General features: G+C 39.9%; 1 protein-coding gene across 2 annotated transcripts in view; it reads right to left on the bottom strand.

Annotated features, from left to right (window-relative positions):
* Nucleotides 1-16,266, bottom strand: part of tmod1 (tropomodulin 1) — a 78,601-nt gene that overhangs the window by 54,584 nt on the left and 7,751 nt on the right. For both annotated transcript variants that reach the window (XM_080188654.1, XM_080188656.1), the window contains exon 2: nucleotides 4,742-4,901. In XM_080188654.1, the coding sequence (XP_080044780.1) occupies nucleotides 4,742-4,867 (126 nt within the window). In that variant the 5' untranslated portion in view covers nucleotides 4,868-4,901. The remainder of the gene's footprint in view (nucleotides 1-4,741; nucleotides 4,902-16,266) is intronic.

Consider the following 16,266-nt stretch of genomic DNA (forward strand, 5'->3'; position numbering starts at 1 on the left):
ATGGGGATTGCAATGCGTAATAAAATATTTCATCATGCTTCTCCACACATCCCAAAATAAAATCCAGGCGACTCCCAAAGCAAAACTTCACCAATTGAAAGTAACTCAAGCTCTTCAACGGGACGGACAACATGGAGTTTCAGCTGCTCGGACATCTCCAGACAGAAACAGCTAACTTTCAAATGACCATGCCTTTTAAAGATTAGTAATTCTCTGTCACTAGGGAATGCCAATCCTAACCAGTTGAAACACTAACAAACATCAACTCCTTATGGCATTTAAACTACATCATTTATATTCTTTCCAGTTCAGATGTCAAACAATTCCTTACAAAGTAGGGAATGTTTCGAGTTTATTGACTTCCAACAAAATTGAAAGTTGTTCATCATTTTGGTGCCATTACATTTTGTAAACATCACTTACAATTTTCTGCACAAGCATCTAAATTTAGGGGAATGTCAAACTCAATTCAGATTTTAAATGAGCACTGCCCCAGTCCTTTAGCCAGCTATCCAACTTGTAACAATCACAGTTCTGACCAGGAGTTTAATTGTAAAGTGGTTTTTATCCCCAGTAAAAATCTGAAACATCGTATTCACCTTTAAAATGGAGCAGTCAAATGAATTCCCCTTCCTTGATGTACTAGTTGAGAAACCTGCCAGGGGGTTCTCTACTACTATCTATTGCTAGCCTGCCTTCACTGTTCAATATACATATTGGGATTCTTACAGTCCCACATACCTTATCAGCAACTTCATAAAGAAGGCCTCAAGACAATGTTTCATCACACAAACTTATTGCTGAAATACAGCAAAGCAAAGATATCCTGATCAGATCATTTCACCCTATATATCACACAAACTCATGAACAGGCCCAAGGTTGTTACTTTTAGCTCTGAAAAGTGCCCACTTTACCTCAGATTGCCCTGGAAGGGCAAGGTATCTCAAAAATGTGAACAACATGTGAAGCTACTTGTTTCACACTGCCCACAACACTAGTGGTATTAACTACTAATAAGAAGTTGTTGTCAGCAGAAAAGACATTCTGCCCATCACACAAAGAAGTAATGTGGTATATGAATGTCAGTGCCAGTGTGATGCAAGGTATATAGCCACATATCCCAAGGACTGGCTGATTGTATCAAACAGCACATCCCTTCCACTGTTCACAACTGGCAAGGTACAGACCGTACCCAACCAACCCATGCTTGCAAAAGTCAAAACACGGCGCCAAAGATCAGATATGATTCCGCAATTAGACAACATTTGTTAAATAATCCTCAGTGTGCCAAGAATGATGCTGACAACCAATTTAAGATTGGCTCACAGTGGGGCACATTTGTGTGTACAGGAAGCCACGTATATTAATAGTCAGGTCCGTGTTCTTTGCAGACAGAATGAACAGGTGCACACATTGTGTGTGTTTCAGTTAAACAAAGTAAGTGACAGCCTTCTGCTGATTCATTCCGCGGGGTATTGCCTTGACCAGAGTCAAGCTGCCTTGTTTAAATTTCAAATTATGCTTGGCAGCTGCCAATTACCATCAATTGGTGCATTCTCCATGGTAATACCTTGACCAATTAGAGTCCACTTGCCCAACCAATCAGCATCTTCTTCTCAAAAATTATAAATTTGTTGATCTCCCTTACATTGCATTCTTGCAAATATCCTGATGAAAAGTTTTAATAGTATATCTGTATGTGCTAGTGTCAGCACATATATATATAGCATCATCTCTTCCTAATGCTAGAATATTTTGAAAGCAGTTTTCCTGAGTTACATTGAGTTTTACCAGGGGTTCTGCTGCCAAGGCTCAATAACTAAGTATTATATATTTCAGGGTATACCACTGATGAAGAATCTCCCCACAGTGCAGACCCTTCTAAATCGGAGTCAAGTCAGAAGCTCCATGCAATTGCTGGACCTCCAAATACTGAACCTTTATATTAAACCAATGACCGGATAGTGGGTGAAGAAGACAGAGCAACAGCTCAGGGGGAAGGTTGACTCTGAAACAGATTCCAATGGAGACAGTGTCAAAATACATGGGTCAACACTGCCATGCTCTTGATACATAATAACATATCTGGGAAGTTCACACAATGACCTTCCCCTAATTTGTTTGGGAAGGAAAATCTAACTGGCAGTTATTAATAACAGATTTGCTGGTATCCATAGCCACCAAACTGTGGGGAGAAAAAGGTGAGGAATACGGCAAAGTACTGGGAATATTTCCCACTCGGAACCCTTGACCCAACCCACAAGAACATCACAACACAATTTGTGCTTGTCTATGTATGCTCTGTGAACTGCTTTTTCCTCTCTATTACAAGAAACATATGCAACTGAACATACTGCTTATATACATCCCACTGAACAATAAAGGTTACAAAAATAGAGGATTTACTGTGTTTTATTGCTTTAAACAAGTTGTTTGAGGAGAATCTACTCAAAATGGTACCTGCAATGGTATGTAGGGATAGTGGTTCCTAAAATTACAATTAATTACAGAAACATATACTGTTAGTATATGAAGGAGGAGGAATTATACAGCAGATTGTCTTTTATCCTCAGCAAGTTTATTGTGCTTCCAACCCGACAGGAGTACAAATGCCAAATAAGTTCCTTGCCAGCAACTGTTCCAGCTGTTGAGCCAATAACCATTACCTGTCTTTAATACAGCAATTAGATTAACAATGAAAGCATACACTTGCTAACACATTGATATACTAACATATACCACAGGAAAACACAAGTCACAAGCATACCCAAGTGCTAGAAATTGATATTGTATATAGTACTGAGCTATTAATCAGCAACATTGATGAATTAAGAATAATGGTGAGACTAGCAACAGTCATCATTATCATAGAGCAAACCAAGCAACAACATACAGAAGTTGAGGCTCCTTCAAAGACTGCAATGTAACTGTAATCTTATCAATGTAGAGATTCATTTCTTCAGTACTTCTTTGGTCTTTTTAAAATTTCTCTCACTTAATCCCGATTTCCCTTCCTCTTGCTATTTCACTTTCTATACATCATTTAAATCTAATTTTTACTTTTGGGTTTAGACTCTAGGTGGCTCAGTGATGGTTCTTTAATCTGATTAGTTGAAGAGCCATGTTGTTGTTTACCCTGTTCGCCTGTCAACACGCCGTGTCAAATGACAATAAACTGCTGCACAAAACCTGCAGGCAGATCTCAGTGAATCAAGAAGCAAGAGCCATTCTTTTTCGGCTGACTGCAGGATCTTGGCCATTAGCTTTTAAAATACCTCAATACAAATACCATTTGATAAACACCACAGTAGTCCATGGACCTACTTTTGAGCACGTGTTATAGAGTTGGTTATCCATTATTTGGATAAAGTAATTTTGTCCTGAAGATCCTTTTGAAGTACGTTATCTTTAATTTGTAAATTGAGTAAACAACTCAACAGCTCTATGGATAAAATGTATAGCTAATTCTGAAAATGACTTCAACCAATGGTAATTGAACAACTCCTCTCTCCCCTTATGTCCATTGGTATATATGACCTTTCTCAAAGGTCAGCAGAGATAAACATTCACTAGAACCCTGTTTAACCTTTTCATCAACTCGTTCAAAGTTGCCATGTTATCTGGATTGATTTCAAATACTTACTGTTAAATGACTATGTGAATGAATCTGTTTTGAGAGTTTCATCATTTCTAAATGTCTCTGACATTATTTGGTCACTAAAGCAGTGCAGGAAGCTGCCATAGTGAGTGATACTGTTACAACAAAATACTGTGGTTCAGCTCCTATGAGTGAGGCTATCTATTGCAAGCAATTGCTGGCTTTTGGGACTCCAAGGTACTATCAGCTTTGGTGGTTTACTTTGGTTATCTTTCCCTCATGCTACAGAACAGCGTTTTATAATCCACTTCTTCCACTGCTGTGGAGACACCGCAAAATCTTCTCGTTAATTTTAACTGCAACAGATCTGAAACTGGAGCAAGACACTCACCAAGTTTCTCATTAATGCCCTTAACAAGACTTAGATGGATAAATATCAACTTTAGTTCACCTACCTCACCTTTTCATTTCTGAATGAGTATAATTCACAGAATAATGCAAAATGAGATTAATAGTTATTGGGGCTGTCTGCCAACATCAGTTTTGATTCTCTTACTTGTTCATTAAAACAGTGAGAGGAAAATACAACTCAAAATCTACAACATACATACAACCGATAAGATACACTCCAGAACTAAGAAAATGAGTAAAAGAATAGACCAGCAGATCCAAGCTCAAAGTTGGGGACAAACATTATTCTTTATTCAAGTTAAAAGAAAGATTTAAGCTGACAATTGCAGATTAATTACCCCAACATCTGCTGTAGAGGGGGGGGCGCGACAGTACTGACGCTGCACATTAACATTGATCTAGAAGAAAAAAAATAGATCATGGCTTTCAATTTACTGAAATTCTTTGAGGATTTAACTATATTTATGAACAAGGGTTATATTTTGCACTTAAAACTTTTAAGAAGAAATGTTTCCTGAATTCCTAGGTGATTAGCGAGTTGAAGAATTTTTCAGTAATAGAAAAAGGTCAAAATTAAAACATTTCAGTCTGAATGGGGCAGACAGTTGATTCAGAAGTTCTGGAACAATCTGCTCTGGACAGAGAAATATGTATATTTAGATAGGCATGAGAGTGCATTCCCCTGGTTACAAGCTGCATATGTAGATATACACGTATAAGGCTGTACATACATCAGGATCTAGTTCTTCCAGCTCATTTTCCAACTGTTGGATCTCCTCTTCTGATAGTTTCCGGAGGAGGTCATCTTCATCAACATCTCGATACTTTTCTAACTCCTTTTTAAATGGTGTAGACATCTTAACTGTACCTCCTTTGCAAACACTGCAACACCTGCAAATCCGAATAAACAGAGATCATAATAATGAAGACGCCACTTAAAATTGTTATTCCTATAAAAGTACATTTGAGGATATGTTTCTATAGTAGCATAGCTGTATGCACTTATGGAATATTAACATACGTAATTGCAGTATCTGCAGTTTAGGTTTTGTTTCAATTGAGCATATCAGCGACGTTAATATTATCATTTTAGCATCATCTTACTGGGTTTCTCAGTCAGAACCAAGATTCAAATGTTAATTTGATAAACTTTGGATCAGTAGTTTCTGGAGGACATCTCAAAGCGAATTTGCCAATTAAATCAGCTGTATTCTACACCCTTTGGCTCGACAAGCTGTTTCTCTGCAACTTGCTGCAAGTTTGAGCTGATAACAGTGTGGAGGCGACAACACGACATTTGGGAACAGCAATGTAAATTCTTAACCAGTGCAATTTCAGGGTCGAGGGAGAAATGGAATGACAGTGTTATATATCAGCTATAGAAAGAGAAATGGAGAGCAGAGAGAGAGGAAGAAGGGATAAAAAGGAAAAGGGGAAAAAAAATGACATTTTTAACATTTCCAAGAAGAATTTACTACATTGAAACTGTTCCTATCCTGGGTCAGACAGGTGCACAGGCACTGCATTAACAAGTATAAGGGTGGTATTCAGAGAATGGTGACGCTAGATGGAAATCCAAAGAGAACTGAGAAACATGATTCTCTCCGCAGAGATCACATTCTGTGATTTTTCCCCTCTCTTCACCGGTGACGTCATAAGGTTCGCAACCACAAAGGACAAGAACTTCATTTTAATGCATTTGACTAAATTTAAATCTAATTATTAGGCTCCCACACCATATTTTTCACCCTCAATGTACTTTCAAACCTTGCTGAACATCGGTGAGGTTTACAACAGGTTCACCCAAACGTAAACCTGTTAGCACCTTGCCAACTTTTGCCAAGGGACAATGTCAGGGTGGAGAGAAGAGATCATGCACTGAAGGGGGCAGGATATGCCAGCAATGACTGACTGGTTGGGGGTGAGAGGGGGGCAGGTGAGAGGGAGATGTTGACAATGATGGGGGGGGTGGGGTCAGAGGGAGATGTGAGTGATTACTGTTTGGTTGGGGTGGAGGGAGGGCAGGGAAGTCCCTGATTCCTGGGTGAAGGTTAATTTTTTGCTCTGATCAGGGTGCCGTTTAGAAAGGATCTCTTTGGATTGGCTTTGCCGCTGTCTTTAGGCTCCACCCTCAAAATGATGGCATTGAACACGCCTCCCCTACTTTTTTTTTCAGTTAGATCCTAACACTCTGCCATTTTTTGGTTCCATTCTGCCCATAATGTCACTAAAAAAGAACCTGTGCTATCAGTTATTAAATTTAAATTTCTGTTGCAATTTTAATTAAATATTAATGTGCAAACGCAGACACTTCTTAAATTAGTGCAAAGGTTCAGAGCAAGAAAGCAAACTGCTGAGCAGCACAAAGCAAATTTTGGAATTTGCAACTCATCATGTGCCGTTGAGCTCACCTATTTACTGGCTGATTTGCATAGTAATTAGGGCATGTTTTGAGATCATGAATTTTTAATTCGGCAGAATTCTAAACTGATTCTCTTTCAAGATCAAAGGCTCAAATGTTCCCAAAGTCTAGATGCAGAAAATATCCATTCTGTTGATGTTTTCATCCTATATTATTCACTTTGATCTTTACAAAAAAAAAACAAAAGAACAGCACAGGAAACAGGCCCTTCGGCCCTACAAGCCCGCGCCGCCCATTTTATCATTCCGTGAGAGATTTATTCAAGTCTTTCTTCCACCTACGACTTTTGTCTACTTCTAGTGGAACTCCACAATAAAGGGGTACAAATTTCGGGAATTGTATGTGAGCCAGATTAAGGGAGATCCAATTCAGGGACAATTTATTGACACCAATCAGCCTAAAAAGCACGCTTTTGGGATGTGGGAGGAAACCGGAGCACCCAGAGAAAACCCACGCAAGCACGGGGAGAATGTTCAAACTCCCACAGACACTGATCCAAGCCGGAGGTCCGATCCGGGTCCCTGTAACTGTACAGCAGACAGTGATAGTCACTGAGCTGTTGTGTTGCCCGTCAATTGGTCCAGTTTAAGCGTACACTGACGGACGTGAAGCACTAGGCAACTCTCGAAGCAATATCCAAGAGCAGCCCTTGCACGACCCACCACGTATATGCCCCTTGTTGGCAAACAAGGCGGACCGAATCGCCTGTGGATGTAAAAGGAGACATCAATAAACATAAATAGACATACAACAGGCTATACAGGCATTTAAGGAAGATCCCCAATAGCTCCAACGTAAGTGACAAGGTAAGCCTTAAAATTTGTTGGACAACTGATAGGAATCTATTAATTCCCAGGAACGCCCTGAGGCTCTTGACCTTCAACTAGAACATTCTTTTGTATCCCTCCATCTCCAGTCTGCTCATGTGCCTATCTAGGTAAGTCTTAAACAACCCTAGCGTGTCTGCCTTCACCACCCTACTTGGCAGTGCATTCCAGGCCCCCACAACCCTCTGTGTAAAAAATGTCCCTCTAACGTCTGAGTTATACCTCGCCCCTCTCACCTTCAGCCTGTGACCCCTTGTGATCTTCACCTCCAACCTGGGAAAAAGCTTTCCACTGTTCACTCTATTTAGACCCTCCAAAATCTTACACACCTCTATTAGGTCTCCCCTCATTTTTCATCTTTCCAGGGAGAACAACCAAAGTTTGCCCAATCTCTCCTCATAGCTAAGACCCTTCATACCAGGCAACATCCTGGTAAACCTCCTCTGCACTCTCTCTAAGGCCTCCACATCCTTCTGGTAGTGTGATGACCAGAACTGGACGCAGTACTCCAAATGTGTTCTAACCAACGTTCTATACAACTGCAACATCAGATTCCAGCTTTTATACTCTATACGTTGAGCTACACTAAGCAATCTAATGGCCATCTGTCAACTGAACACATGCTTGAATCTTTCCATACACAAGACAATCAGATCAACAGATTTGTTGTCCAGCATCCAGGCTAGATAACAACATCCCCAACTTATATGTAGTGCCTTTAATATAGTAAAACATCCCAAACATTACAATTATGAGGTCTATAAGATTGTAATGTTTTGGGACTGTTTTTAAAGGTATAATGAAAAGGATCACGTGAACTGTTCTGAAGCTTGACTGACAACAGGCCAAGGGGGTTTGATTATAAGAGATTAAAGACTCATTTGTTTTCCTGGGAAGACAGTGCCAGTTACCTACATTTGGAGACAATGGCAGTAGCCTATGTGTGAATAGTGGATAGTCTGCAAGTCTCCAAAGTCTCAGGGAAGTGTTGAGAATTTTGGGTTGCAGTGCAAAGAATTATGTAATATCTCAGTGAGACCACAGCTTAGGTACTGTGTACATTTTTGGTATCCTTACCCAAGGAAGGATAATATTTGCCTTATGGTGAGTGCAATGATTGATCCAATGAAGAAAGATTGTATAAACTAAGTCTTTATTCCCTAAAATTTAGCAGGAAAGCTGGCTGATTAATCTAGAGCTAATGGTCATGGTCTTAGAATAATGGCTAAGCAATTTAGTCCTGGGATTCTTCACTCAATAGGCCTTTTGAATCTTTGGAATTTGACTTCAGAGAGCTATGATTGCTCAGTCACTGAATATGTTCAAAACATAGATTAGTAAGATTTTTCTGGACACTAAGGGAATTGAGTGATCTGAGGATAAGGGGAAGGTGGAGCTGGGATGTATGGTCAGCCATGATTATACTGAATGATGAAGCAGGCTTAAAGGGTTGAATTGTCTACTTCAGATTTTCATTCTTATGTTCTTCTAGATCAAAAGCTTGGTCAATGAGAAAGTGATTTCATAACTGTTCTAAGGATAGAGAGAAGGAAAAACTAACTTCCTAATCCTTGTTGTTGCCCAATGACCTCCGTCAAAAATACATGAATCAGGTGGGGACAAGATCATGCTTGACGTGCTTGGGTGGGGTGGGGAGCAGAACCAATAGAAAGGTAATAATACAACATTGGCAATGTGACATTCCATCTTCTTAGCAATCATTTAATCTTATATCCCTATTCCTGTATATAGGACTTGTAGCTCATCCCCAGACTTCTTCCATCTTTCTATATCTTCTGTTCTGTCTCTCTTAAACATGTTTGCACCCATTTGTCTTTATTGCTTGCTTTTCCTACTTCTGCTTTGTGCATTTTTGGTACACCTCCTCCACCACCCCCCATCTTTACTTTTTATACCAGCTGATCTGAGGATAGTTAAAGTTACTTAATATTATTGTCCAGTACCTAGGTCATATTTCTCCGAACTGCCTGCAGATCTTCTTTAATTTATCTCTGCAATTTGGTGAATCTCACCCCCCCACCACCCCACACACACATGCAGAGAGTATTGGAGGAGCAGAATGAAAAGACTCAGAACTGTAGATGGTTTAGTTGAAAGAAAGAGTGAGGAAATACAGTCCAATACAGAAAATACAGAACACACTGAGGTATTGAGAGATGAAAACACCTTTGTGAAAGGAATTAATTAAAAATTAAGAAAACAAGGGTCAACAAATACAAAAAAAATTAAATCTGAATTAGTTATACAAAACATAATTGGAGCATTAGCAGTGTTAGTAACTACAGAGTGATTTAATACAGTAACTGTGAGGCACAAGTTTGTTCAGGACTGGGGATGGAGGAGTCCTATCACATTGCTAGAATATAAGGGTGTCTTTTTTGGTGGGGAGGTTGCATCGAGACAAATCCAAATGGCTAGACTTAAGAAATAGGATGGAAAATACTACAAAATTTAAAAGTATAGATTCACCAAATAGTGGAGATGAATTACGGAAGATCTGTGGGCAATTCAGAAATATGACCTAGAGATACTGGATAATAACATTAAGCAATTTTAACAATCCTCAGATCAACTGGAATAAAAAGTGATGCTTGTAGTCCAAGTGGGAAACACTTTTGGGAGACATTAAGGACCAATTTCTAGATTATGTTTTGTAAGGACTTAGCTGAGCAGTAACTCTCTTGCCTCTAAGTCAGAAAGTTGGGGATTTAAGTCCTATTCCAGAGGCTTGAATATAAAATCTAGTCTGATACTCCGGTACAGTACCAAGGGACTACTACACAGTCAGAGGTGTCATCTTTGGGATGAAATATTAAATCAAGGCCCCATCTGTACTCTCAGATGGATGTTAAAAAAATATGGCAAGGATATTCTTCCCATTGTCACTGCTGATATCTATTCCTTAATCAACATCACAAAAGCAGATTATCTGGTCATTACCACATTGCTTGCTATTTTTGTGACCACACACTGTGCAAACCAGCTGCTGGATTTCCTACATTACAACAATGTGTACACTCAAAGGTACTTTATTTTCTATGAAGTGCTTTGGGGTGTCCCCAAGGTCAGGTCAGATGTTTTTCTAATCTGATGAAGAAAGCCACATCACTTGACTATGTTCTGTCAAATGAAGTAGGCCAATTAGCTGGTCTGAAAGGAGGAGAACTATTCAGAAAATGACCACTTGCTCAGTGTAAAAATAGAAAGGATAATGGAACATTTAGATAAGAATACTTGCCTGGAAAAGGGGAGATAAAAATGGGATCTGGCCTGAATTAACTGGGGTGAAAGGTTAGCAAAACAATTTGACAAAATACAAGAATCACACAGCACAAGATAACTTAATTTCCAAGAGGAGAAAAGAGGATTCAAAGAATCAAATTATTTGGATGAAGAGAGATTGAAACTAAACTGAAACTTAAAAGAGAGGAATATGATAAGATTAGGGCTAACAATACCAAAGATAACCTTGAGGAATATAGAAAGTGTAATGAGAGAAATTAGAGTACAATTTTTGCACTTGCTTTAAAAAGTACCATTTAGTTTATATTGTCTCTCCTGATTCTTTCTACTAAAATCACACTTCTCCACATTTTTAGCAGTCTACGTTCTCTGAAGACTGCTACCATCCACTTAATGGTTTACTTCATTTTTAAATTCCATACATTTTTGCAAACTTTGAAATTATATCCTGAGTACCCAAGTCATTAATGTACATCAAAGATTGTAATGGTTTCAACACCATCTTCTGGGGAACACTATTGCACACTTGTCTCCAGTCCAAACAACAAATATTCACCACTACTCTCTCCTTTCTGTCCTTAACTAATTATGTATTTACACAGCAACTGTCCCTTTAATCCTATGAGCTTCAATTTAACTAACAAGACCACTATGCGGTACTTTATCAAGGAGGTTGGTTAGCTCAATTGGCTGGATGGCTGGTTTGTGATGCAGAGTGACATGAGCAGTGCAGGTTCAATTCCCGTATCAGCTGAGGTTATTCACGAAAGCCCTGACTGCTCAATCTTGCCCCTCGCTTGAGGTGCAAGAACACAAGAACAAGGAGCAGGAGTAGGCCACCTGGCCCCTCAAGCCTCTTCCACCATTCAGTAAGATCATTTACCCTTGCCTTAAAAACATTCAATGAGGTAGCCTTCACTGGGCCACAGATTCTTTGGGTGAAGAAGTTCCTCCTCAACTCAGTCCTAAATCTGCTTCCCTCTTATTGAGGCCAAGCCTCCTAGTTCTAGTTTCACCTGCCAGTGGAAACAACTTCCGTGCTTCTACCTTATCTACTCCCTTCATAATCTTATATGTTTCTATAAGATCTCTCCTCATTGTTCTGAATTCCAATGAGTATAGCCCCAGTCTACTCAGTCTCTCCTCATAAACCAATGCTTTCAACTCTAGAATCACTAATGAATCTCCTCTGCAACCCCTCCAGTGCCAGTAACATCCTCTCTCAAGTAAGGAGACCAAAACTGTACATGATACTCCAGGTGTGGCCTCACCAGCACCCTATACAGCTGCAACATAACCTCACCGTTTTTAAACTTCATCCCTCTGGCAATGAAGGACAAAATTCCATTTGTTTTCTTAATTACCTGCTGCACCTGCAAACCAACTTTTTGTGATTCATGCACAAGGACACCTTGGTCCCTCTGCACAGTAGCATGCTGCAATTTTTTACCATTTAAATAATAGTCCATTTTGCTATTATTCCTACCAAAATGGATGACCTCACATTTACCAACATTGTACTGCACCTGTCAGACCCTTGCTCGCTCACTTAGACTTTCAGCGTCCTCTGCACATTTTGCTCTACCACTCATCTTAGTGTCTTCTGTGAATTTTGACACATTACACTTGGTTCCCAACTCCAAATCATCTATGTAAACCATAAACAATTGTGGACCCAACAGATCCCTGAGGTACACCACTAGTCACCAATTGCTAACCAGAAAAACACACATTTACCCCCACTCAAAGAACAAAGAACAACACAGCACAGGAAACAGGCTCTTCGGCCCTACAAGCCCACACCACCCATTTTAACATTCAGTAAATGCCTCTTTCCAATCCTTCTTCTACCTACGACTTTTGTCTACGCCTCTTGGACTCCACAATAAAGGGGTGCAAATTTAGAGAATTATATGTGCGCCAAATTAAGGGAGGTCTAATTTAGGGATTCTTTACTTTCTGTTAGTTAACCAATCCTCTATCCATGCTAATATATTATTCGTAACGCCATACACCTTTATCTTATGCAGTGGCCTTTGGTGTGGCACCTTGTCAAATGCCTTCTGGAAATCCAGATACATCACATCCACAGGTTCCCCATTGTCCACTACGCATGTAATGTTCTCAAAGAGTTCAACCAAATTAGTCAAACATGACCTGGCCTTCATGAGCCCATGCTGTGTCTTCCCAATGGGACAATTTATATCCAAAGGTTGCGCTACTTCTTCCTTGCGGTGATCCTCAAGTTAAATCACCATCAGTCATAGAGGAGAGCAGCCTATGGTCATTTGGTGACTTTACCTTTTTCTAATACTTTCTGGATGTCCAGAAACAGTGCCCTCATCCACCTTCACTGCTACTTCTAGGAACTCAATCAAATGTTATGAACCCAATATTTATCATAGCCTCTTTTTACTGTTTCATTTTAATATCTGTAATGTTAATCATCCAGGAAACTCCATCTTTGGATCCACTTTCTTTCCTACATGTGGGAATCTGTCCAGTTTGTAATAAACCCTCTCTCCTTTGAAGGCTTCATTGCTCATTTATCTCCCAATCTTTGATTCCAAACCACCTTGCCCAGGTCCCTTAATCTCATTAACATTAACAGATGGAGTTTCCTGGATGATTAACGTTACAGATATTAAAATGAAACAGTAAAAGGAGGCTATGATAAATATTGGGTTCATAACGTTTGACTGAGTTCCTAGAAGTAGCAGTGAAGGTGGATGAAGGCACTGTTTCTGGACTTCAAGTAATGATTTTTTTTTCCTTGCCTTTTGCAGAGGGTTGCTAGGGAGAAGGATGAAGTCCATGGCTAAGGGACAGTTTGTTTTGGGTTCCAAAGACAATGGCTTCAGTCTTCCCAACATTTAATTTGAGAAAATTTTTCCTCTTTCTTTACTGGATGCTGGACAAGCAGTCTGGAAATATACAGAATGCAGAGTGGTTGAGAAAGATAATAGCAAGGTAGAGTTGGGTGTTGTTAGAATATATGTGGAAATCAATCTTTTGCTTTCAGATGATGTCACTGTAGAGCAGCATGTAGACAAGAAATAGGAAGGGTCCGGAGATCGATCATCAGGGGAAATTGGGCGATCATTGAATGGTACAGCATGAAAGGAGACCATTCAGCCCATCACATCTACATTGGCTTTTTCAAAGAATAACCCAGTTAGTCTCCCTCACCTACTTCTGCCTTGAATCATTGCACTGGTTTTCTTCTTCGGGTACTTATTCAATATAAATCTTTAAAAGGAAATTTGAATTGAGTCTAATAAATCTGCTGCATACATCACCTTATCAGGCAGTATATTTCACATTTGTAAATGTTACACACTTTACTAACTTTTTTTTTAAGTAAAACTGTCCATTCACTAAGATTCCTGAAGTGTGTTTGCTAGGGGGGGAAGGAAGGGAAATGGCAACTCAAATGGTCTCAGTCTTGGTGTGAAAAAGATCCATGAGCTCTGTGCTTTTTGGAAAAGAAGATGGAAGAAAAGGAGGGGAAGAGGTTGAAGAAGGTAGTGAGTTATCTTACATTCAAGGACGGTCCTGGATTAGTGAGTTGATTAATGATAAGAGCCACATCACTACTTCAGCGGTCTGAGCAGGGCAAATGGTGGACAATATGACCGATCAGCAAGGTTTCATTTAGTGGGAAGGTACCATTGCCCTTGTATCATAACTACTGATCAGTTAGACTAGTGACAATTGTAAAAAAATGTATCAGTGATATATAATGCATGGAGTAGAATTTTAAGGATGGCAAGTGGTCAGTACTTGCCATCCCAAGAGTTGGCGCCTAACATGTAACTGCCGACTCTCAAACTCCTACTGCCATTTAAGGCTCACATGAGTGTTGACTGGCAGTGGTGGGACTTCCATTCACCCTTGGAAGGAAGTCTGACCCATGAGAGTTTTCAGCCAGTCAGATTTGCCAACGGTACTTCAACCTGGCCAGGCAAAGCACTGCAATGACCAGAAGTGGTACTGTAATGCTCTGGCTGGGACTGTCCTGAGGCCCCCTGATGCGGGGGAGTGGAGGAGAGGATTCAGAGGGCCTTCAGAGTCCCTCCTTCCTGTCCGAGATGGGAAAAAGTGGAAATGTCAGTTCCCCACCACTCTAAAAACTGAGGCTAGGCGAAACCTTAATACGGGAATGGGTGGGTTTCCTGCCCATGGACCTGTCCACTCAAGCATGAAATTGCGTCTAGGTTTGGACAGGCAGGTCCCCGGGGGGATTCCCATCCTTTCAATTTTAACACCCCACCCACCTCAGAACCTGCCATAGCGGGAGTGTAAAATTTTGACCATTATTGTAGGGCCATGCAGAATAGCTTTAAAAATTCACGTAGCTGGGAAATATAACAACGTATGCATGTGTCTTCCTGTACAATTCAAATCGATTAATTGAACTCTAAGGACAAGCTAAAGAAATTGGTTACGTAATCTACAAAGACTTGGAACCAGTTACAATTTTTTGCAATGGATAGGGTCCACTCTATCCTGGGTTACAAAACAGTCACCTAATGAGATATTATTTGGTTGCTTTATATTGACTTGGAACACACTTGTCCATGTTGAAATGCCCAAAATGTCATAAGCTGTTACTCAGTAGGCATATTTCAGGCAGTCGATTGATTAGTTGGTTCAAATGCACTTGGCCATGAATTCTGCCACCAGACATACTGCAATCTCAAAGCAAATGAACAAGATGCATTTTGACTTAAACATTTGCCAAGGAGAACATGTCATGGGGCAAATTTAGGATGTTACCAGTCTGTTTGTGCCAATTTTAGAAATTCTCAATACATATTAACAAGATTAGTTCATCAGTGTTTACAGAGGTTCCTTGGACCCAGATTCAGCAACTGATTTAAGGCCTTTCCCTTTAATGCATCAGCTACTCTGATCCTCCAGCATCCAAGGTAGATTATTGAGAATTCCCATCTTCTTAAAAAATCTCTTGCGTTGGATGCCTTGATTGAACTCTTTGATGAGAAGTCCCCAGCATGTGGGATGCTGATGAGCATTTCCTACCACCAATTCCATCTCTACCCCCTTTAACTCTTCATCTGTATTAATGGAAGGACCTGGTCCAACTTGCTCATTGGATAATTTCACTCCTTCAACCTTCCAATGGTCCAGGCATCAGAGTTAAAAGGTGTAGGTGCTAACCTGCTTATCACCTAGCAAAAGGTTTTTCAAAATTGTATCTGACTCATTTGATTGAACTCTTTGATGAGGTACCAAAGGTTGATTATGGCAGTGCTGTAGTTATATACCTTCTTTCAGAAGGCATCTGACACGAGAGATTTTTTAAGAAGATGGAAAACTCATGAAATTAAGGGGCAAGTGGAGATACTTATCTATATGATATTGGCTCAAGGGTGGTGATGGATGAATGCTTCCAGAATGAAGTGTGGTCTGCAATGATATTCTCTAAGGAAAGGTTTTAGGTCGAGGTGCAGCATTGCAAAGTTGGCAGATGACATGAATTTGGTAAAATAATGGCTAATGATGAGGATAGTGATGAGTGGCAGGATAGTGAAATAGGTAGAAGCAAAGCAGTCAGAGTTCAATACAGAGAAATGCAAATTGAAGCATTTTAAGAGGACTGATATGACATAATTTTGAAAGCGTAAATGAGAAGAGAGGCCCTGTGCCCAGACACACAAGTTCTCAACGGAAGCATTGCAAGTTGATAAGTTGTTTAAAAAAGCATCTGGGTTATTTGGGA

This window comes from Carcharhinus amblyrhynchos, chromosome 5 (genome assembly GCF_965287045.1).
Source record: "Carcharhinus amblyrhynchos chromosome 5, sCarAmb.v2.hapA, whole genome shotgun sequence".
NCBI classification, from domain to species: Eukaryota; Metazoa; Chordata; class Chondrichthyes; order Carcharhiniformes; family Carcharhinidae; genus Carcharhinus; species Carcharhinus amblyrhynchos.